The sequence below is a fragment of the Cricetulus griseus genome, chromosome 4 (assembly GCF_003668045.3).
Source record: "Cricetulus griseus strain 17A/GY chromosome 4, alternate assembly CriGri-PICRH-1.0, whole genome shotgun sequence".
NCBI classification, from domain to species: domain Eukaryota; kingdom Metazoa; phylum Chordata; class Mammalia; order Rodentia; family Cricetidae; genus Cricetulus; species Cricetulus griseus.
Window position 1 is genome coordinate 95,205,191 of NC_048597.1, and position 24,085 is coordinate 95,229,275.

Here is a 24,085-nt window from a genome sequence, read left to right on the forward strand (position 1 = left end):
TTAAGTATCTACCCATGCAGTGTCTTTTGCCTTCTGAAGATGAGTTTTCCTGTGAAGATAAAAGCAAAACACTTCCCTTTCCTTTGGGAGGCTTCTATTTAGTTTATAAGATATACCTTAGTAGAATACCTGTCATTTGTCCTTGTCGAGAGGTTTTTCCTTTTCCAGTCGAATCTTGATCAACTTTGATGGTATCCAAAGTGTTTCTTCTCCTGTAGAAACCAATGCAAAACCCCTACCCCAACGTAATACATGTCCTGGTTTCCATGCAGAGGTTAGTACATCTTTGAAGTATACTGGCTGATTGAGTTCAGCAGTTTTTTCCGTAGTCCAGTGTCTTTCTGCAGCTGTTTGTCCTTTTTCATTGGCATTAAGAAAGTTTAGTGTTAATAAAGCATTATGCAACCTATGTTTGGGGGGTTTAGTCTTCCAAGCTTGTTTGTTGAGCATCTCCTTAAGTGTTCTATTAGATCTCTCAACCACTGCTTGTCCTGTAGGATTGTGTGGTATACCAGTAACATGCTTTATGTTATAATATTTGAAAAATTGTTCCAATTTCGTAGAGACATATGCTGGAGCATTGTCAGTTTTTATTTGTGCAGGTATACCCATAACTGCCATCACCTCTAGCAGGTGTATAATAACAGAATCAGCTTTTTCAGAGTTAAGAGCAGTAGCCCATTGGAACCCTGAGAATGTGTCTATGGTATGATGCACATATTTCAAATTTCCAAACTCTGCAAAGTGAAAGACATCCATCTGCCAAACCTCATTTCTCCGAATGCCCTTAGGATTACAACCTGCTGGCAATGGAGTTTGATTATAAAAGGAACAAGTAGGACAGTTTTTCACTATCTCCTTGGCTTGTTGCCAAGTGATAGAGAAGTCCTTTTTCAAACCTTTGCTATTTACATGATGTTTCTTATGAAATTCTGAGGCTTCTAGCACACTTCCAATTAATAAACGATCAATCTCATCATTGCCTTGTGCTAGTGGGCCAGGCAGACCCGTATGGGATCTGATATGTGTAATATACATAGGATTACTTCTGTTTCTGATAGTTTCCTGTAATTGTAAAAACAGAGAAGTTAATTCTGTATTATCAGGAACAAATTCTGCAGTCTCAATATGTAACACGACTCTCTCTGCATACTGAGAATCAGTAACTATATTAAGAGGTTCTGTAAAATCCTTAAGTACCATGAGAATTGCATATAATTCTGCCTTCTGTACAGATGTATATGGACTTTGAACTACTTTACTTACCTCACCTGCTTTATAACCTGCCTTACCTGATTTGTTGGCATCAGTGTAGAAGGTAAGAACTCCAGAAATGGGAGTTTGTCTTACAATACGTGGAAGAATCCAGACTGTCTTTTTTATGAATTTAATTCTGTCAGTTTTGGGATAGTTGTTGCTAATTGTTCCCAAAAAGTCAGTAAGAGCTATTTGCCAATATTCATTATCTTTCCATAAGGAAGAAATTTCTTCATTAGTTAAAGGTACTATAATTTCTGCTGGATCTTTTCCAGTCAGCTGGCGAAGTCTTAATTTACCCTTTAAAATCAAATCAGAAATCTTTTCTATATATGTCTTTAACTTTTTATTCTGTTTATGTGGCAGAAATATCCATTCCAATATAGTGTCTTCCCTCTGCATCAGAATTCCAGAAGGGTATTCTCTGGATGGCAAGATAACCAGAATACAGTCTAAATTAAGGTTTATCCGATCTACATGTGCATTCAATATTCTGTTTTCTACCCATTGTAACTCTTTTTCTGCCTCATCAGATAATATTCTAGGACTGTTTAGGTCCTTATCACCTTTAAGGGCCATTTTTAAATGCTTTAAGTCATGTCCTTCTACACCAATAATTGTCTGTAATTGAGAAATTTCCCCTAATAATTTCTGAAGAGAATTAAGAGTTTGATACCGATCTCTCCTAATTTGTACCTTTTGAGGTCTGATTCTCTGTAAGTCTATCTTGTAACCTAAATAGTTAATAGAATTTCCTCTTTGTATCTTTTCTGGTGCAATCTGTAATCCCCAACGAGGCAGAACTTCCTTCACCATTTCAAACATACGTTCCAAAGTTTCCTTATTAGAATCTGATAAAAGAATATCATCCATGTAATGATAAACAAGAGATTGTGGAAATTTCTTACGAATTATTCCCAAAGGTTGCTGTACAAAGTGTTGACACAAAGTAGGGCTATTTAGCATTCCTTGTGGCAAAACCCTCCATTGATATCTCCTAACTGGCTGTGAATTATTAAGAGTTGGTACAGTAAATGCAAATTTTTCTCTATCATTTTCCTGTAACGGTATTGTGAAAAAACAGTCTTTTAGATCAATGACTATGATAGGCCATCCTTTAGGTATTAAGGAAGGTAATGGCATTCCAGGTTGCAGAGAGCCCATTGGTTGAATTACCTTATTTATAGCTCTCAGGTCTGTCAGCATTCTCCACTTACCTGACTTCTTTTTGATGACAAAGACAGGAGAATTCCAAGGACTGGTAGATTCCTCTATGTGTCCAGCATCTAGCTGTTCCTGTACTAACTTTTCTAAAGCCTCTAGCTTCTCAGAGGTCATAGGCCATTGTCCTACCCAAACTGGTTCATCTGTAAGCCACTTCAATGGCAGGGCCTTTGGCTCCTCTGAAGGTCCATCATTTGTACCTAGTTTCTGTACAGCGTGGATGGTTGGTAACCGTTTTCCATAGCGTCTTACCAGATCTTTTTCATAATTTGTATCTGACACTGGAGGAATATTAATCTGAGTATTCCATTGCTGTAAGAGATCACGACCCCAGAGATTTATAGCTATATCTGCCACGTATGGTTTCAGTATCCCTTTCTGTCCTTCCGGTCCAATGCAGACCACTGAGTTAACACTCTGTCGAACTCTAGATAGAGTTCCAATTCCTAAAAATTGTACATTTGCCTCTCTAAGAGGCCATTTCTGAGGCCAAGACTTTTGAGTAATAATAGTTACATCCGCCCCAGTGTCCACTAAGCCAGAAATAACTTTATTATTAATTTTAACTTTTAACTGAGGCCTTTTATCATTAATAGAAGCTTGCCAAAATATGCGTTTCTCATTTTGTCCATTCACACTTGATTCTTCATCACTATTCAAACTACCATCTAGAGCAATATCTTTTTTCACAATATGCAAAGAACTGTCTATTGTTCCTGTGAGAGATTGTCTTCCACTGCTATTGGAAATGACCTGACCTTTCTCGATGTGGGGGCCTTCTTGAGGCCCCCCTCGGGGTTTCCCGACCTTAAGGGGTTTCCTTGTATGTCCCTGGTCGATCTACATTCATTGGTCCAGTGTCTGCCCTTACCACATCTTCTACACAATCCAGAAGGCAGTGGCCTTCCATATGAGGCATTGTTAGAATTCATTTGTCTACAATTTCTCTTAGTATGTCCCATTTTACCACAGTTGAAACATCTAGGTTCCTGGAGCCTTCGTGGTCTCCAGGGGAAGGCTCTTCCTACCCAAGGTTCTGGTTCATAGTAGTAGTAACCTCTAGCCTCTTGGTATCTATGTTGACCTCTGTAAGGTGCTTCTCCTTGCCAAGCCCTTACATCCTCACCTCTAGACCTTTTAATTTCCTGTTGCCGTTTTAAACCTTTGGAGATGGCTTCTCCTACCCAAGCTCCAGTATCTTGCACATTATAGTCAATGTTGGCTGCATACAAAACCCATTCTTCTAACGGAGCTGATCTGATCTTTAAAGGCAAAAGTATTCTTTTGCATATAGGGTTTGCATTTTCATAAGCTATTGTATATATAATTGATTGTCTTGTTTCTGGATCTGTTACCTGTAATTCTACTGCCCTAGTTAACCTTTGTAAGAAGTCCTGGAACTGTTCTGTAGGTCCCTGTTCTATTCTGGTATAAGCTTCTAGACGTTCTCCTGGCTCACGAACCTTATCCCAGGCATTTAATGCTGCTTTCCTGCAAAGAGACAGTATATCGTCATCATATTCAGCCTGAACCTGTGGGTCAGCATAAATACCCTGACCAAGAAGCTTATCTAGAGGCGCTTCAAAACCTTCCTTTATGCCCTGACGTTCAAGGAGCTTTGCCTCTTCCCTTACCAATGCCTTCCACTGGATTTGGCATGAATTCTCAAGTACAGCTGCTACCAATCGTTCCCAATCTGTGGGTGTCACCCTGTTAAAGGTTGCCCATGAATGTAATAGCTGTTTTACGTATGGGCTATGGAGACCATATGAGACAACTGATTCTTTAATATTCTTAAGATCCTTCGGCTGTATAGGTTGCCATTCATAAACCATTCGTCCATGAGGGTGTTTCTTAGAAGCTGGCTTTTCTACCATGGTAGCTGGGTACACTAATGGTGTACGAGTAACAACCTTAGAAGAATAGTCACGATACCTGGGTGGAGTAGGTGCCTGGGATTGGAGTGATTCTGCTTCTGAGGCATCCCACTGATCTTTAAGCCTAGCAATGATATCCTTTTGAAAAGTTTCAATCTCCTTAATCATAAAAGATTCTAAGCACGTTAGTGAATCTGTAAATTGCTCTAACTGCTCATCTACACGTTTTTCTAGGTCTTTCATACGATCATCCTTAGACAGCATCTGGATGGCATGGAAACTGCCTTCTAGGTATTGGAGTCTAGATTCCAGGTCATGATTTGCTGATTTTGAGTCCTCAGCAATCGACCGTATGGACCTATGTAATCTGTCAGCCCTGTACTGTAAATTATCTTCCAAACATTCAAATCTAGACTCAAACTTCTGATCTGCTACCTTGGATGCTTCAATGACTGATTGAATGGCATTGTCCAATTCTTCAACCCTATGCTGGGTATTTTGCACCGTTGCATCTAGTTGATGAGTAACATTGCCTATCTGAGTTTCTAGCTGGCTACAGATATTCTTTAGCTGGTCATGGTCTTCTGACAGCCTAGCCTCTAAGGCCTCAGACATGGAGGATCTCTCTGTGTTTATCTTATCATAAATACGCTGTATCTCATCAGACAGCTCTGTCTTTAGTGTATTGGACACAGAGCCAAGCTTATCATCCAATTTCTGTTCCACTTGCTGCACAATTGTGGTCTGACCTAATCTGTTTTCCAAAACCTCATTGCGTAAAGCTGTTATTTCCTGCAAGCAGGTGGTGAGGTTATTTCTGTCCCTGTTCCTGAGTCCTCTGGCTAGTAATACTATTTGTACCAGCAAGCTGACTGCCATGACAGCATATAGGCCAATAATTGGCAAATTAGCATCCTCCTCAAACAGTGAATTCACGTAATAAGCAAAAACATTACCAATTTCAGCAAATGATAAATATTCCGCCATGATTTTACCTGATTTCTACTCCAGATGCAGTAAATATATTTGATCAGCAGGTAGCACAGGCGTTCAGTTATTCCGAGGCGTTTGGCAGCAGTCGGTCAGCGGTGGAGAGAGGTCACAAAAGCGGCTGCGCTTATCTTAGAGAGTATACGGCCTTGCGGCTACAACCACTGAAACAGATTCGGGCTTTCCCGCAGGCCAGGGGAAGCCACAGCTGAAAGCGGAGGCCTACCTGGACTCTAGGCAGCTAGAAACTGTCTCTGAGCTGGGTGGATGGTTCTGAGCAGCTCAGCAGCAGTGGGTCGGCTGCTAGCCGGGAACGCCTGTGGAGAGTGGGTGCTTTCCGGGCCTAGGCGGCGGGCCCGATGGAACCCACAGCCTGTCCCAAATGGGGTGTGGGTTTCCAATATCCCGCTTCTGACACCAGATATAGTAAGAAATTACCAGTACGGAGTCAGGTAGAAATATAAGGGTATTTAATAGGGAAAAGCCTTACTTACAGAGCGAACCAGCCAGCTGGTGGTAGTCTGTACAGCAAGCAGCAAAGAGAAACCGAAACCGAAAACGCAGTCCCCCTACTCACTCTGACCACGCCCTCACAAGCCCTCAGGTACTCTTGTAGCCAGCCCCTAAGAAGGCGTGGCTACAGCTTCCCCTACAAATTAATAACTAATTAGTCAAAGATCCAATTTGCAAGTAGACCTACCTCCTAGTCTGTGTCAGTTTTTGTGACCCACTTGGTGCTTAGTTTAAACAGTTTAACATGGAGGATTGTTGGAGCCAGCTACTCCTGCCTGGGACCACATGTCACTCCCAGGATCACTGAGACTCAACCCAAGAAGCAATGTCCATGTCTTCTTATGACCTCAAAGCATTCACAGAGAAGGGACTTGGCACTTTGTCAGTCACTGCACTTGAGCTGCTGTGGGGTGTTGAGCCTTAATTCAGGCTCTGCCAACATTTACAGTTACTCTACCGGCCGGAACTGTCTGTGAGGGTGGACTTATCCTACTTCTCTGCTACACACACAGTAGCCGCAGGCCCTGTGTGCTGATTTGACACTGTCAGAGCATAGCTACAGGACTATAAAGAGAGAAGTCACTTGAGTCCTCCTCTCACTCAAGATGAAACTCCTTCTGCTGGTCACTCTCCTCACAGGTAGGATTCTTGTCTCCTCTGAGTGCCTCACCATCTCCCTTGTCTTAAATGCACAGACCCTGTCTTGTCACTCCTGAAGTTCTGGTTTTGGGTTCTCATTGGGGTCTATTAGCACTGGTTTGGTGTTCCCTGCTCACCCCATGTCCTCAACAGCTGGCACTTCTAGTCTGTATGTCTGAACTCAGATGATCCCTTAGAAGAATCCACTACATGCATCTTCACATGAAAAGAAAGACCCTCCATCTCTGGCATGTTGCCCTGGCATTCATCTCCCTGGCTCTAAGATGCCATGGCATTTTTATTTTTCTCATCCTTTAAAAAAGTATTTACACTTACTTAATGTGTATTTCTGTCTGTCAACTGTGTGAGCAGTGACTACAGAGGACAGAAGAAGGTCTGCTCCTACAGAATTGGGGTCACAGACAGTTGTGAGCTGCCATGTGGGTGCTGGGACCAAGCCTGGGTCCACCACAAGGTCAGAAAGTGCCATCTCTTTACCCATTATTATAACTTTATATGGCATTATTGTGTGGCTCTGGATGTCCTCCAACTCAAATTATTGCATAGACTTGAAACCTTCCTGCCCCAACTTCCCAAATGTTCAGATTACATACATGCCTTTCTTTTTTCTTATTTTTCCCCTGAAAGCCATGGGGTCTTAGAACTCACTCTATAGACTGGGCTGACGTTCAACTCAAATATCTACCTGTTCTGTGTCCAGAGTGCTGGCATTACACAGTGTGTGATCCACTGCACCTGGCTTCTTCTTCATTTCAATGACAACCAGGAATAACAAGGCAGACTGAATCCTAGATTATTTACCCACTGCTCAGCTGATGAACAGTTTGTTACATCAAATACATATGTTACACATGATGATCTCACCATTGGCCTTGTATATTATCTGTGTGTGGCTAGCAACAGATTCCTTCTAATTCTTCAGTGTAAAACAATAAGCATATGTTGGCTGCTTCTCTGGCTCAAGGTGTCAGCTAAAACTATGATGAATCACACTGCTGGCTAAGGCTAGGGTTTCACCTAGGCTTGAGCAGGGGTGGAGCAAGTTTCCCACTTAAGAGACTGTTGGATTGTTGGGTTATTGAACTAAGAGGTCAGTCCATCCCTGGCTGCTGACTGGAGAGTTTCTTCAGATCCTTAACACAGGGATCAGAGGGCAGCTCAGTGTGGTGGCTGTCTGTCCTGACAGTGAGAAATGAGAAGACAAGCAAGGCAAAAGGCAATGCTAATGTGGGAAATTACCAATACGGAGTCAGGTAAAAATATAAGGGTATTTATTAGGGAGAAGCCTTACTTACAGAGTGACCTAGCTAGCCAGCAGGGCAGCAGTAAGTACAGCAAGCCGAAGATGAAACAGAAGAAGGGAAGCCCACTTGGTTAAGGTGTTCCCTACAATTCCCCTTTTAGTCTAAAAGAGGATTAAATCTTAACAGTGTAAAGTATCAAAATTAACAATTATAAAGGTGAAATGTAAGAAGATACAACATTCTACTTATGTCACATCCTAACTATATCTATTTTAACTAAACTCTAAAGTCATCTGAAAGAGGTGTCCAAGCCTGAACACCTTCTTCCAGTCTCAACCATAAACAATAGGAAGCTATCCCTAACTAGGTATACACTATTTTTAGTGACAACAATGGGGGAAAGGGGACGTAGAATCCTCCAAGTTACTTCCGGCTGAAATGGGACAGCAATAGCCTCATGGGGTCCTATAGGAAGAAAATGTTAGTGTAGTGAAAGTCTTGAATGGATTGTATCCAGTCCATGTTAGATGGTATTTGCTTGATTGAAGAGCTCCCTTGAAATCCTCAACTTGATTGAAGTCAGTATCCAAAGCTCTGGGCTGAGTGTCAGTTGAAATGGAACAAGTTGGATCCAGTGCAGTCAAAGAGGTGTGGTCTATTTTCTTTCCGAGGCGTCCAGGGATTGCTGTCAGGCAGGTCTTCATTGGCTGTGTGGGACGAAAATGTTAGCAGAGAAATCTTTGCTTGTGTAAGTTTGTATACTGGGAAATGCAACCATGGAAGAATAACAATTATGAGAGTGTATATACCTTGAAAGAAAGAGCCAAGAAAAGACAAGACAATCCCCAACTTTTCTCTTATTCTGTATTACATTAATTGGCTTCTTGATACAATACAGAACCTCTGAAGTTTAGTTAAACAACATGCTTGGATTTTAGAGAAGGAAAGCCAAATCCACCTCTAAAGCCAGCATTGGTTTAATTGAATAGGAACTAGGAAACAAAGAGAAAAAGAGTTTTCTGAGAGACAGCTGTAAAGTTTACCATATGGCACATTCCTTTTGTTTGATTGTTATAACTACCTTCTCTTCTTAAGTATCTACACATGCAGTGTCTTTTGACTTCTGGAGATGAGTTTTCTAGTGAAGATAAAAGCAAAACACTTCCCTTTCCTTTGGGAGGTTTCTATTTAGTTTATAAGCTATACCTTAGTAGAATACCTGTGATTACTCCTCGTCGAGAGGTTTTTCCTTTTCAACTCGAATCTTGATCAACTTTGATGGTATTCAAAGTCTTTCTTCTCTTGTGGAAACCAATGCAAAACCCTCTCCTCATCTTAACACATGTCCTGTTTTCCATACAGAGAGGTCAGTACACCTTTGAAGTATACCAGCTGATGCAGTTCAGCAGTTTTTTTTCTGTAGTCCAGTGTCTTTCCGAAGCTGTTTGTCCTTTCTCATTGGCATTAAGAAAGTTTAGTGTCAATAAAGCATTATGCAACCTATGTTTGGGGGGTTTTGTCTTCCCAGCCTGTCTATGGAGCATTTCCTTAAGTGTTCTATTAGATCTCTCAACCACTGCTTTTCCTGTAGGATTGTGTGGTATGCCGGTGACATGCTTTATGTTATAATATTTGAAAAACTGTTCCATTTTTGTGGGGACATATGCTGGAGCATTGCCAGTTTTTATTTGTGCAGGTATACCCATAACTGCCATCACCTCTAGGAGTGTGTAATAACAGAATCGGCTTTTTCAGAGTTAAGAGCAGTAGCCCATTGGAACCCTGAGAATGTATCTATAGTATGATGCACATATTTCAAACTTCCAAATTCTGTAACGTGAAAGACATCCATCTGCCGAACCTCATTTCTCTGAATGCCCTTAGGATTACAGCCTGCTGGCAATGGAGTTTGATTATAAAAGGAACAAGTAGGACAGTTTCTCACTATCTCCTTGGCTTGTTGCCAAGTGATAGAAGTTCTTTTTCAAACCTTTGCTCTTTACATGATGTTTCTTATAAAATTCTGAGGCTTCTAGCTCACTTCCAATTAATAAATGATCAATCTCATCATTGTCTTGTGCTAATGGGCCTGGCAGACCCATATGGGATCTGATATGTGTAATGTATAGAGGATCAATTCTGTTTCTGATTTTCTCCTGTAATTGTAAAAACAGTGAAGTTAATTCTGTATTATCAGGAACAAATTCTGCAGTCTCAACGTGTAACATGACTCTCTCTGCATATTGAGAATCAGTAACTTTAGTGAGAGGCTCTGTAAAATCCATGAGTATCATGAGAATTGCATATAATTCTGCATTCTGTACAGATGTATACAGAGTTTGAACTACTTTACTTACCTCACCTACTTTATAACGAGCCTTACCTGATTTGTTGGCATCAGTGTAGAAAGTAAGAACTCCAGAATTGGGAGTTTGTCTTACAATACGTGGAAGAATCCAGACTGTCTTTTTTATGAATTTAATTCTGTCAGTTTTGGGATAATTGTTGCTAATTGTTCCCAAAAAGTCAGTAAGAACTATTTGCCAATATTCATTATCCTTCCACAAGGAGGAAATTTCCTCATTAGTTAAAGGTACTATAATTTCTGCTGGATCTTTTCCAGTCAGCTGGCGAAGTCTTAATTTGCCCTTTAGAATCAAATCAGAAATCTTTTGCATATATGTATAACTTTTTATTCTGTTTATGTGGCAGAAATATCCACTCCAATATGGTATCTTCCCTCTGCATCAGAATCCCAGAAAGATGTTCTCTGGATAGCAAGATAACAAGAATACAGTCTAAATCAAGGTTTATCTGATCTACATGCGCATCCAATATTCTGTTTTCTACCCATTGTAATTCTTTTTCCAAATTAGTGGATAGTATTCGTGGACTCTTTAGGTCCTTATCACCTTTAAGGGCCATTTTTAAATGCCTTAAGTCATGTCCTTCTACCCCAATAATCGTCTGTAACTGAGAAATATCCTGTTGCCTTTTTAAACCTTCTGAGATAGCTTCTCCTACCCAAGCTCCAGTATCTTGCACAGTATAGTCAATATTGCCTGCATGCAAAACCCATTCTTCTAGCGGAGCTATCTGATCTTTAAAGGCAAAAGTATTCTTTTGCATATTGGGTTTGCATTTTCACAAGCTATTGTATATATAATTTATTGTCTTGTTTCCATATTGTTACCTGTAATTCTACTGCCCTAGTTAACCTTTGTAAGAAGTCCTGGAACTGTTCTGTGGGTCCCTGTTCTATTTCTGGTATAAGCTTGTAGGTGTTCTCCTGGCTCACGAAACTTATCCCAAGTGTTTAATGCTGCTTTCCTGCATAGGGACAGTATATAGTCATCATATTCAGCCTGAGCCTGTGGGTTAGCATAAATACCCTCACCAAGAATCTTATCTAGGGAGGCTTCATAACTGTCATTTATGCCTTGAGGCTCAAGGAGCTTCGCCACTTCCCTGACCAAAGCCCTCATTTGGTTTGGCATGAATTCTCAAGTACAGCTACCACCAATTGTTCCCAGTCTGTGGGTGTCACCCTGTTAAAGGTTGCCCACGAATGTGATAATAGCTGTTTTACACATGAGATATGCAGACCATGTGAGACAACTGATTCTTTAATATTCTTAAGATCCTTCAGCTGTATAGGTTGCCATATATAAACCATCTATCCCTGAGGGTGTTTCTTAGAAGCTGGCTTTTCTACCATGGTAGCTGGGTACACTAATGGTGTACGAGTAACAACCTTAGAAGAATAGTCATGATACCTGGGTGGAGTAGGTGCCTCAGATTGGAGTGATTCTGCCTCTGAGGCATCCCAATTATCTTTAAGTCTAGCAATAATATCCTCATGAAAAGTTTCGATTTCCTGCATCATAAAGTATTCCAAGCATATTAGCGAATCTGTAAATTGCTCTAACTGCTCCTCTACACATTTTTCTAGGTCTTTAATATGCTCATCCTTAGACAGCATCTGGATGGCATAGAAATTTCCTTCTAAATATTGGAGTCTAGACTCGAGGTCGTGATTTGTTGATGTGGAGGCCTCAGCAATTGACTGAATGGACCTATCTAATCTGTCATCCCTGTTCTGTAAATTATCTTCCAAACATTTGAACCTAGACTCAAATTTGTCATCTGTTGACTTAGATGCTTCTACAATTGATTGAATGTCATTATCCAATTCTTGAACCCTATTGTGGGTATTTTGCACCTTTGCATTTAATTTCTGTGACACAGAGCCTATCTGAGTTTCTAGTTGGCTACAGATATTCCTTAGTTCATCACAGTTCTCTGACAGCCTAGCCTCTAATGCCTCAGACATGGAGCATCTCTCTGTGTTTATCTTATCATAAATATGCTGCATCTCATCTTGAGTAACAGACAACTCTGCCTTTAGCATATTGGACACAGAGCCAAACTTATCATCCATCTTCTCTTCCACGTGCTGCACAAATGTGGCATGACCTAATCTGTTCTCGAAAACCTCATTGTGTAAAGCTGTTATTCCCTGCAAGTAGGTGGTGAGGTTATCTTTGTCCCTGATCCTGATACCTCTGGCTAGTAATGCTATTTGTACCAGGATAATTGCGGCTGTTGCATACAGGCAGGTGATTGGCAAATCAGCAACCTCCTCGAACATCAAATTCACCTAAGAAGCAAAGATATTACCAATTGAAGCAAATGATAGATATTCTCCCATGATTTTACCTGGTGGCTTCTACTCCAGATGCAGTAATTATCTTTGACCAGCAGGTGGCACAGGCATTCAGCTAGTCCACACAGCTTTGTGCAGCGGCCAGTCAGGCAAGATCGCGCCAGCGGTGGGGCTGAGGTCACACAGGTGGCTGTGCTTAGCTGGGAGCATGTAAGGCCTTTCAGCCAAAACCGCTGAGAGAGGCATGTCTTTACGGCTGCCAAAGCCAGGGAAGCCATGGATCCTGCTGAAAGCCAAGGCCAACTTGGCTTAGGGCCTGTGCAGGCCCCAGGACACTCAAAGGGCAAGTGGCCTCTGGGCGCAGTAGGCTCAAGTCTGGGCAGATCCGGTGCAGGTGCAGTTAGAAACTGCAGCAGTAAACCGTGGGGAGTCTGTAGAACTCTCCCAGCTGGGTGGACAGTTCTGAGCGGCTCAGCAGTAGTGGGAATGCACTTGTATGGCAGAGCACGTCGGCTGCAGAGGCAGGAGCACCTGTGGAGAGAGGGGCTTTCCTGGTCAGCTAGTCTACTGTCCCTGTGGGACCTGAGGTCACTCTCAAATGGGGCTTAGGTTTACAAGATCCCACTTCTGACACGAGATAATGTGGGAAATTACCAATATGGAGTCTGATAAAAATATAAGGGTATTTATTAGGGAAAAGCCTTGCTTACAGAGTGACCTAGCCAGCTGGCAGGGCAGCAGTAAGTACAGCAAGCGGAAGATGAAACAGAAGAAGTGAAGCCTACATGTGCACCCCTCACTCTTAAACCTTTCCTGTGTCACCCTGACCATGCCCTCGAAGACGTGGTCAGGCATACCTCTAGCTAGCCCCTGGCAGGCGTGGTTAAGGTGTCCCCTACACAACGTCTTTAGAACTTAACCTCAGAGAGGCAACCAAGTGCTGCACAGTAGTGTTCGATTACAATCCTAACTCATGGGAGGCTGAGGCTTCAGGGTTGTTACAAATTAGGAGGCTAGCTTGGGTTACAGGGCAACTCGCTGTCTTAAATAGGTAGACACTTTCCTGCTCAGGCCTGGTGACTTGAGTTTGGTCTCCAAGACCTACATAGTGGATGCAAAACAAACCAAAACCTCCCTAAAGCTGTCTTCTGATGTCCTCCTGTGCTGCATGACATTTATGAGTGCTAATAAGTGTGTGCTTTTCAAACTGTTTGGGCAATCTCTCTCTCTCTCTCTCTCTCTCTCTCTCTCTCTCTCTCTCTCTCTCTCTCTCTCTCTCTCTCCCCACTGTTCTCCCCATACAGTAGCTGGCATGAGTCAGGAGGAAGCTAGCAGGCAGGCATCAGACCTCTGGTAAAGCCAAGTGGGACTGATGGAATGTGCTGTGCATTCTTACAGCAGGTGCTACTGCACACAGCATCAGCCCTCAGCCTGTGTGGCAATTCGACAATGCTTTAAAGTGCACCATCCCTTTCATTCAACCCTTCTCAGACTTCAACTACTATGGCTGCTATTGTGGCTATATCACCTGGAACAACCGGCTGGAAATCTTAGACAGGTGAGTGATCCATCCTGTGGGAGACTAAAGTGTCTGGGTTGGGGTGTGGACAGAACACAAGCAGAGCATCTCATGTGGCATGAGATGAAGAGAGGCATAGTCACTAAACACCATACTTTGTCTAGTTTATTTATTTTTGTTTGTTGTCTCTTTGTTTCCAGACAGGGGGTCACTGTGTAGCCCTAATTATCCTGGAACTCTCTCTAGAGACCCCATTGGTCTTGAAACCAGATATCTTCCAGCCTCTGCCTTCTGAGTGCTGAGATGAAAGGTGTGCATCACCACCCAGCATATACTTTCCCCTCTTGTCATGTAAAGAAATCGATCCAAGAGGACCCTGTATTTAGTGTTCCCGAAAGTAGAATGTGTGAGATGTAAATAGTGGGTAATGCTACCCTCAGGCACCAGACTAGGGTCCAGCCAACCATCATAGTCACCATCAAAGTGTCAGCCTTGGCTTTAAAAAGTCATTGGGTACAAGCTTTCAAAGTAAGACCTAATGATTCTCTGGATTTCTTCAGTATCCATTGTTATGTCCCCCTTTTTTATTTCTGATTTTGTTAATTTGCATATTCTCTAACTCTGCCTTTCTGGTTAGTTTGGATAAACGTTTATCTATTTTGTTGATTTTTTTGAAAGACCAACTCTTTGTTTCATGGATTCTTTGTGTTGTTTTCTTTGTTTGTACTTTATTGATTTCAGCCCTCAGTTTGATTATTTCTTGGCATCTACTCCTCCTGGGTGAGTTTGCTTCTTTTTATTCTAGAGCTTTCAGGTGTGTTGTTAAGTCTCTATGTAACTCCAGTTTCTTTATGTGGGTACATACTGCTATGAACTTTCCTCTTAGCAGTGCTTTCAAAGTATCCCATAAGTTTGGGTATGTTGTGCCTTCATTTTCATTGAATTCTAGGAAGTCTTTAATTTCCTTCTTTATTTCTTTCTTGACCCAGGAGTGATGCAATTGAGCATTGTTTAATTCCCATGAGTATGTGGACTTTCTGCAATTTGTGTTGTTATTGATTCCTAACTTTAAGCCATACTGGTCCGATAAGATACAGGGTGTTATTACAATTTTTATGTCTGAGGATGTTGCAATGTTTCTGAGTATGTGGTCACTTTTAGAGAAGGTTCCATGTGGTGCTGAGAAGACGGTATATTCTTTTGTATTTGGATAGAATGTTCTATAAATGTCTGTTAATTCTAATTGGGTTATAACTTTTGTTAGTTCTTTTGTTTCTTTGTTAAGTTTCTGTCTGATGGTCCTGTCTAGTGGAGATAGCAGGGTGTTGAATTCTTCTACTATAAGTGTGTGAGGTTTTATGTGTGATTTGAGGTTTTTTAATTAATTTATTATATATATATATATTTGAATTTTTTAATTTTTTTATATATTTGAAGATTTGAGTTTTAATAATGTTCCTTTTATGGATGTGGGTGCCTTTGTATTTGGGGCATACATGTTCAGAATTGATACTTCATCTTTTTGATTAATTTTAGTTTGAAGTCTAATTTGATAAATATTAGGATAACTACACCAGCTTGTTTCTTAGGTCCTTTTGATTGGAAAATCTTTTCCCAACACTGAGGTAACATCTGTCTTTCAAGTTGAGGTGTGTTTCTTGTATGCAGCAGAAGGATGGATGCTGTCTTTGTATCCATTCTGTTAGCCTGTGTCTTTTTATATGTGAAATAAGGTCATTGATATTAAGGAATAGTAATGATCATTGATTGCTGATTCTTGTTAGTTTTGAATTTGTTGCTGGTGGTGGTATTGTGTGCATGTTTCCATTTTGGGGATTCTGAAAGTGTAGGATTATCTATTGTCTATGTTTTATCAGATTTTTTTATTTGAATTAGAAACAAGATTGTTTTACATGACAATCCCAATTCCCTTCACCTTCCCATCCTCCCCTACCACCCCCAACTAAAACCCTACTTATCACATATCCTTTCTGCTCCCCCTAGATGGTGAGGTCTTTCATAGGGTGTCATCAGAGTCATATTCTTTGGGATAGAGCCTAGGCCCACCCCCATGTGTCTTGGCTCAGGGAATAGTCCTCTGTGTGGAATAGGCTCCCAAAGTCCACACCTACGCTAGGGATAAGTACTGAACTACTGCAGGAGGTCCTGGAGATTTCCAAGGTTTCCTCAGTGAAATCTATGTTCCTGGGGTCTGGATCAGTCCCATGCTGGTATCTCAGCTATCAGTCTGAGGAGCAAGAGTTCCCCAATGTTCAGGTCAGTTGTTTCTGTGGGTTTCACTAGCCTGGTCTGGACGCCTTTGCTCTTCACTCATCCTTCTCTGCATTTGGATTCCAGTTCAGCTCAGTGATAATTTGTGGGTGTCTGCTTCTATTTCCACCAGCTGCTGGATGAGGGCTATTGGGTGGCATATAAATCAGTTATCAACCTTATAACCAGGGGAGGTCATTTAAGGTAGCCTCTCCTCTGTTGTTTAGATTGTTAGCTGGTGTCATCTTTGTAGATCTCCAGACATTTCCCTAGTACCTGATTTCTCTGTAAATCTAAAATGACTCCTTCTATTATGGTATCTCCATTCTTGTTTTCTTCTATTCTTCCCCTGACTCAACCTTTCTGCTCCCTCATGTCCTCTGCATCCCTCCTCTTCTTCCCTTCTCATTCTCCTAGCCCCCTCACCCATCTTCCTGTGCTCTTAATTGGATCAGGGGATCTTGACCCTTTCCCCTTCTCCAGGAGACCATGTATGTCTCTCTTAGGATCCTCCTTGTTTACTAGCTTCTCTGGCAGTGTGGATTGTAGGCTAGTAATCCTTTACTCTATGTCTAAAATCCACATATGAGTGAGTACATATCATGTTTGTCTTTTTATGATTGGATTAACTTACTCAGAATGGTTTCTTCTAGTTCCATCCATTTTCCTGCAAATTTCAAGCTTCCATTGTTGTTTTCCACTGAGTAGTACTCCATTGTGTAAATGTACCTCATTTTCTCTATCCATTCACTTATGTAGACTATTATATCATCTGCAAATAGTGAGAGTTTGACTTCTTCCTTTCTGATTTGTATTCCCTGATTTCTGCAGGACCTTTATTATGAAGGGGTGTTGGATTTTGTCTAAGGCCTTTTCGGTATTTAGTGAGATGATCATGTGATTTTTTTCCTCAATCTGTTTATATGGTGGATTACATTGATGGATTTTTGTATGTTGAACCATCTTTGCATCCCTGGGATGTGTTCTTGGATTTGCCAATATTTTATTGAGAATTTTTTGCATCAATGTTCATGAGGATATTGATCTGTAGTTCTCTTTCTTAGTTTTGTCTTAGTGTGGCTTGGGTAACAAGAATATTGTGGCCTCATAAAAAGAGTTTGGTAATAACCCTTCTGCTTCTATTGTGTGGAATACTTTGAGGAGAATTGGTATTAGCTGTACATTGAATTTCTGGTAGAATTCTGCACTGAAGCCATCTGGCCCTGGGCTTTTTTTTGGTTGGGAGACTTCTGATGACTGCTTCAATTTCATTAGAGGTTATAGGTCTATTTAAGTTGCTTATCTGTTCTTGATTTAATTTTGGTAGATGAAATCTGTCCAGAAAATTGTCCAGTAGCTGGGTTTATGTTGAGATCTTTGATCCATTTTGACTTAAGTTTTGTGCATGGTGATAGGCTTGGGTCTACCTGTAGTCTTCTACATGGCTGAATCTAGTTATGCCAGCACCATTTGTTGAAGATGTTCTCTTTGTTCCATCGTATAAATTTAGATTGTTTGTCAAAATTCAGGTGCTCATAGGTGTGTGGGTTAATATCAGGGTTTTCAACTCTATTCCATTTGTTTATCTGTCTATTTTTATGCCAATACCTAGCTGTTCTCAGGACTATAGCTCTGTAATAGAGCTTGAAGTCAGGTATGGTGATGCCTCCAGAAGTTCCTTTATTGTACTGGGTTGTTTTGGCTATCCTGGGTCTTTTGTTTCTGCATATAAAGGTGAGAATTGTTCTTTCAAGGACTGTGAAGAATTGTGTTGAGTTTTTGATGGGGATTGCATTGAATGTGTAGATTTCTTTTGGCAAGATTGCCATTTTTACTATGTTGATCCTGCCAATCCAAGAGCATGGGAGATCTTCCCATTTTCTGGTATCTTCTTTAATTTCTTTCTTTAGAGATTCAAAATTCTTTTGGTATAGGTCTTTCACTTTTTGGCTTAGTGTTACCCCAAGGTATTTTATGTTGTTTGTGGCAATTGTAAAGGATATGTTTCTCTGATTTCTTTCTCCACCAATGTGTCATTGGTATATAGTAGGGCTACAGATTTTTTTGAGTTAATCTTGTATCCTGCCACTTTGCTGAAGGTGTTTTTCAGCTGTAGGGGTTCCCTGGTAGAGTTTTTCGGTCACTCATGTAGACTATCATATCATCTGCAAATAGTGAGAATTTGACTTCTTCCTTTCTGATTTGTATTCCCTTGATCTCCTTTTGTTGTCTTATTGCTCTAGCTAGAACTTCAAGGACAATATTGAAGAGGTATGGAGAGAGTGGACAGCCTTGTCTTGTTCCTGATTTTCGAGGCATTGCATTGAGTTTCTCTCCATTTAATGTGATGTTGGCTATCTGCTTGGTGCATATTGCTTTTATAATGTTGAGGTATGTTTCTGTTATCCTTGATTTCTCCAAGACCTTTATCATGAAGGGGTGTTGGATTTTGTCAAAAACAATTTTTCAGCATCTATTGAGATGATCATGGGTTTCTTTTTCCTCAGTCTGTTTATATGGTGGATTACATTGATGGATTTTCGTATATTGAACCATCCTTGCATTCCTGGGATGAAGCCTACTTAACCATGGTGGATGATTTCTCTGATGTGTTCTTGGAATCGATTTGCCAGTATTTTATTGAGAATTTTTGCATCAATGTTCATGAGGGATATTGGTCTGCAGTTCTCTTTCTTAGTTGTGTCTTTGTGTGGCTTGGGTATCAAGGTTATTGACACATCTGTTCTTGATTTAATTTTGGTAAGTGAAATCTCTCCAGAAAATTGTCCATTTCCTTTAGATTTTTGAATTTTGAGGAATATAGGTTTTCGAAGTATGACCTGATGATTTTCTGGATTTCCTCTGTGTCTGTTGTTATGTCCCCCTTTTCATTCCTGATTTTCTTAATTTGCGTGTTCACGCTCTGCTGTTTGGTAAGTTTGGATAAAGGTTTGTCTATCTTGTTGATTTTCTCGAAGAATCAACTCTTCGTTATATTGATTCTTTGTATTGTTCTCCTAGTTTCCATTTTATTGATTTCAGCCCTCAATTTGAGTATTTCCTGGCATCTGCTCTTCTGGGGTGTATTGGCTTCTTTGTGTTCTAAAGTTTTTAGTTGTGCTGTTGATTCTCTAGTGTGATTATTCTCCTGTTTTTTCAGGTGGGCACTTAGTGCTATGAACTTTCTTCTTAGCACTGCTTTCAAAGTGTTCCATAGGTTTGGGCATGTTGTGTCTGCATTTTCTTGAATTCTAGGAAATCTTTAATTTCTTTTTTTATTTCTTCCTTGACCCAGGAATTTTGCAATTGGGTGTTACTTAATTTCCATGAGTTTGTAGGTTTTTTGTAATTTGTGTTGTTGTTGAATTCTAACTTTAAAGCATGGTGGTCTGATAAGATAGAGGGGGTTATTTCAATTCTTTTGTATCTGTGGAGATTTTCTTTGTTGCCAAGTATGTGGTCGATTTTAGAGAAGGTTCCATGTGGTGCTGAGAAGGAGGTAAATTGTTTTGTATTTGGATGGAATGTTCTATAAATATCTGTTAATTCCAATTGTGCCATAACTTCTATTAGTTCTTTTGTTTCTTTGTTAAGTTTCTGTCTGGTGTTCCTGTCTACTGGTGAGAGTGGGGTGTTGAAGTCTCCCACCATAAGTGTGTGCGGTTTTATGTATTGTCTATGTTTTTTTTGGGTGTAGCTAACTTACCTGGGTTGGAGCTTTCCTTCCAGTACTTTCTGTAGGATTCGATTTGTGGATATGTATTGTTTAAATCTGTTTTTTTTTTCATGGAATATCTTGTTTTCTCCATCTATAGTGATTGAAAGCTTTTCTTGGTATAGTAGTCTGGGCTGGCTTCTGTGGTCTTTAAGTATCTGCAAAACATCTATCCAGGACCTTCTGGCTTTCAGAGTTTCTATTGAGACATCAGGTGTAATTCTGATAGGTCTGCCTTTATATGTTACTTGGTGTGTCATTGGTGCCACAACTAAGTTGGAGTATCAGGTGAAATCCTGGAGATTTAATTAAAAGCAGAGACATCCAGCTGGTTGTGCTATGTATGTCTGTCCATCTTTATTCTTCTTCCTTATTGCAGGGGGAGAGCAGCCTTATATACACTTACAGTACAGTGGAAAAACCCCAAGTGTAATAGCTCTTGGAAAAAGCTATAATTTTGTTGAATATGTTTTCCATGCCTTTGAGTTGGGCTTCTTCACATTCTACTATACCTATTATTCTTAGGTTTGGTCTTTTGACAGTATCCCAGACACAGAAAGAAAAACATGGTATGTACTCACTCATAAGTGAATATTAGATAGAGCAAAGAATAACCAGTATACAATCTACAACCCTAGAGAAGGTAACAAGGAGGACCCTAAGAGAGACATACGTGGATATCCCCCCACTCCCCAAGAAGGGGAAAGGGACACTATCTCCTGAGTAAATTGGGAACATGGGGTTAGGGAGGAAAGAGATAGGAGAAAGAGGAGGGGAGGAAGGGAGTGGGAGGAGAACATGAGGGATCAGGAAGGTGAAGTTGAGGCAATAACAGAGGAGGCCAGGAAAGAGATACATTAATAGAGGGAGTCATTATGGACTTACCAAGAAATCAGGCACTAGGGAAGTTTCCAGGGATCCACAAGGGTGAACCCAAATAAGGCAACCTTAAATTCCCTTCCCCTACAATGAGATTGATGACTACCTTAAATGCCATCATAGAGCCTTCATCCAGTAGCTGATGGAAGGAGAAGTAGAGATTCACAGCCAACCACTGAGCTGAACTCCTGGAATCCAATTGTAGAGAGGGAGGAGTAATGAACATAGGGGTCAAGACCATGCTGGGGAAACTCATAGAAATAGCTGACCTGAGCAAGTGGAAATTCATAGGCCCCAGCCTGACAGCTGGGGAACCAACATAGGACCAATCCAGGCCCCCTGAATGTGGGTGTCAGTTAGGAACTGGACAGTCTATGGGGCCTCTGGCATTGGAACCAGTATTTATCCCTAGTGCATGAATGAGCTTTGGGAACCCATTCCCTATAGAGGGATACTCTCTTGGCCTAGATACACTGGGGAGGGCCTAGGCCCCGCGCCAAATGATGTGACAGACTTTGATGATACCCCATAGGAGGTCTCACCCTCCTAGGGGGTTGGATGGTGGGGGCATGGGAGGACAGGAGGGAGAGGGAACAGGGACTGGCATGTAAAATAAAATTATTTTTTAATTAAAAAATTAATGTTAAAAAGAATTTAAAGAAGTCAGGGCTGGAGAGATGGCTCAGAGGTTAAGAGCATTGACTGCTCTTCCAGAGGTCTTGAGTTCAATTCCCAGTAACCACATGGTGACTCACAACCATTCGTTATGAGATCTGGTGCCCTCTTCTGGTGTGCAGATATACATGGAAGCAGAATGTTGTATACATAATAAATAAATAAAATCTTTAAAAAAAGAATTTAAAGAAGTCATTGAAACTTCAGAATATATCATTTCAGTATATTCCTGCAGCTTTGTTTAAAAAAAAAAAACTTTTTTTGAGCCAGGGTCCCATGTACTGTGATGAAGGGCAGGCAGCACCACAGTTCACAGAAGTTGCATACAATAAATATATGCTTAATAAAAATCAGAGATTCTCAAGCTTCAGGACCATTTCTTCTGGGACATCATCTTTAAACCTTCCAGCCATGTTTGAGGAAGACTGCAAGTGAGAACTGACCTCCTGTGGCTCCATGCTGCTCCCTCAGCTGTTCTTTCCTCTCTACAGGTGCTGCCAGACTCAGGAGCACTGCTATGATCAGGTCAAGAACATGAAAAACTGCAAATTCTTCAAAGACAAGACCTATAACAGCTCTTACTTATTCGCCTACTCAGGGAATGAGATCATTTGCAGTGGTAGGTTTACCTTGCGGGACCTCTGGACTCTGTTTGGCTATTGGCAGGTTTGGAAGAGACAAGGAAGTAACAAGGACAGGCACCATTTAGTGGTGATTTTTCTTGGTCTCATTTGACCTCAAAGCAACCCTATCAGGTAGACACTACATTATGGATGAGCTAACTGTTGAGGAAGATGAGGAAGAAAAGCCAGGCCACTTGCCCAAGGTCACCTAGCTTAGAAGTAATGGCATTTGAATCTGGAACAAAGGCCTACTTCATTCCAAAGCCTGTTTTGATCAATTTTATGTAATTCTAGGGGAGTTATGCCTGTGCCACAGCATAGGTGTGCAGCTCTGAGGACAAAGTGCAGGAGTCTGTTCTCTCCTGCAACCATGTGAGTCCTGGGGATGGAACTTGGCTTCACTCTTGGCAGCAGGTGCCTTTATTCCCTGAGCCATCTTGCCAGCCCAAAGTCTCTATTAGCTGCTGTGTTATACTGATTCCATATTTACTAAACTATTGGAAGCTGCATCATTAACTATAAACCAAACACTGGACTAAACACATATGCAGGACAAGATTTATCATGGCCATTATATAGGTGAGGATTCAGAGGGCTGAGAATATAGCTAACTTGCTAGAGAGCTTGTCTAATATGCACAGAGCCCTGTATTCCACCTCCAGAACCCATAACTTAGTGTGGTGGTGCACGCCTGCAATCATAGCACTGGGGGGTGGGGGTGGAGGCAGGAGGATTGCTTCTAATCACATAATTTTATAAGTGGTAGTTGATATTTGTCCTTTTCTGGACTTTAGCATTAAATATCCATATCCATATACATATACATATGTTGTCATCGTGTGTCCTTTTTGGTCACTCTCTACCATATTTTTAGATATTGGGTCTGTCCCTAAAACATGACATTAATCTTTAGCTAGTCTGAACTATAATCAAGTTTTGGGGAATCTGTGCTCCCTGCTTCCCAAAAGAGTTAAAGATACCCCAGCCACATCTTGCTTTTTACATTAGCTTTGGGGATCCTAGATCAGGCCCCTATGGTTGTATGGCAACTGCTTTATTAACTCTGCCATCTCCCAGCCCCCAAACAACTAATTATTTTTATTAAAAGTGTGTTCTAGCAATTTGGGAAACCCCATGTCCTTTTGTGTCTTTCAACCCTGAGTCTGCACCTGTGGGAGCATCAACGGTGTCTTTGGTTACAAATCATATGGAGCAGAGTCATGGGTTCCACTCAACTTCCTTTCATGTTTCTCTGCAGATAAAAACACCTGTGAGGACTTCATCTGCAACTGTGACCGCCAGGCTGCCATCTGCTTCTTCAAGGCTCTATGAGCTATCAGTACAAAGGCATTCACTGTTAGACTTGTCACCTCAGTTATTGCCTACATCATCCCTGCCTGCCTGGTTGTGTTCACTACACAACCTATCCTGTCATAAAGAAGCTACAGAAAGAGCTCAGGTTTGGTGATTTTATTCTCTGCCTATTGAACATAATTAGATGCTCAGAAGTCCTTCCCTCTACCCCTGGAGCTGAAGATTAATGGAAAAGACATTGCCTTTAGGGGAGCACCTGAAAGAGTGGGTAATGAGTCCTGCTATGCCTTTTATCCCAGCACTCTGGGATGCAGAGGAAGAGGAAAGCAGATCTCTCTGAGTTCATGGCCAAAGTGATCTAAAAATAGAGTTCCACGATGTCTAGGACTATTAGACAAAGAAACCCTATCTCTAAACTTACCCTCCTCCAAAATAAAAAGCAGAAGCAGAAGAAGAAGCCAGTATGAAATACATAGGAAGAGGGTAGATAAAAATGGAAAGAAGAGGGGAGAGATGAGGCATGGAAAGGGAATGGAAAGGAGGGGAGGGTTGGGAAGGAAAGGGAAGAAAAGAAAAGACAGAGAGGTAAGAGGGGAAAGAGGAGAGAAAGTTGCCATGTCACATGGACACTAAAGGAACATCTTGGCCCTAGAAATAT

At 41.1% G+C, this 24,085-nt stretch overlaps 1 protein-coding gene across 1 annotated transcript; it reads left to right on the forward strand.

Annotated features, from left to right (window-relative positions):
• The first annotated feature begins 6,466 nt into the window (after window positions 1-6,466).
• LOC100766341 (phospholipase A2) lies at window positions 6,467-23,445 on the forward strand. Its single transcript, XM_027416069.1, has 4 exons — window positions 6,467-6,500; window positions 13,830-13,989; window positions 21,982-22,109; window positions 23,372-23,445. Exons 1-4 carry the CDS (start codon window positions 6,467-6,469, stop codon window positions 23,443-23,445), a joined length of 396 nt encoding a protein of 131 aa, XP_027271870.1.
• Window positions 23,446-24,085: the final 640 nt, after the last annotated feature.

What these genes read in the sequence shown, in the direction of transcription:
- LOC100766341 (XM_027416069.1), top strand. Translation starts at nt 6,467, where the DNA reads ATGAAACTCCTTCTGCTGGTCACTCTCCTCACAG. An exon ending in GCTGGTCACTCTCCTCACAG is followed by an intron (nt 6,501 to 13,829) that starts GTAGGATTCTTG and finishes GCATTCTTACAG; the next exon opens with CAGGTGCTACTGCACACAGC. An exon ending in GAATGAGATCATTTGCAGTG is followed by an intron (nt 22,110 to 23,371) that starts GTAGGTTTACCT and finishes GTTTCTCTGCAG; the next exon opens with ATAAAAACACCTGTGAGGAC.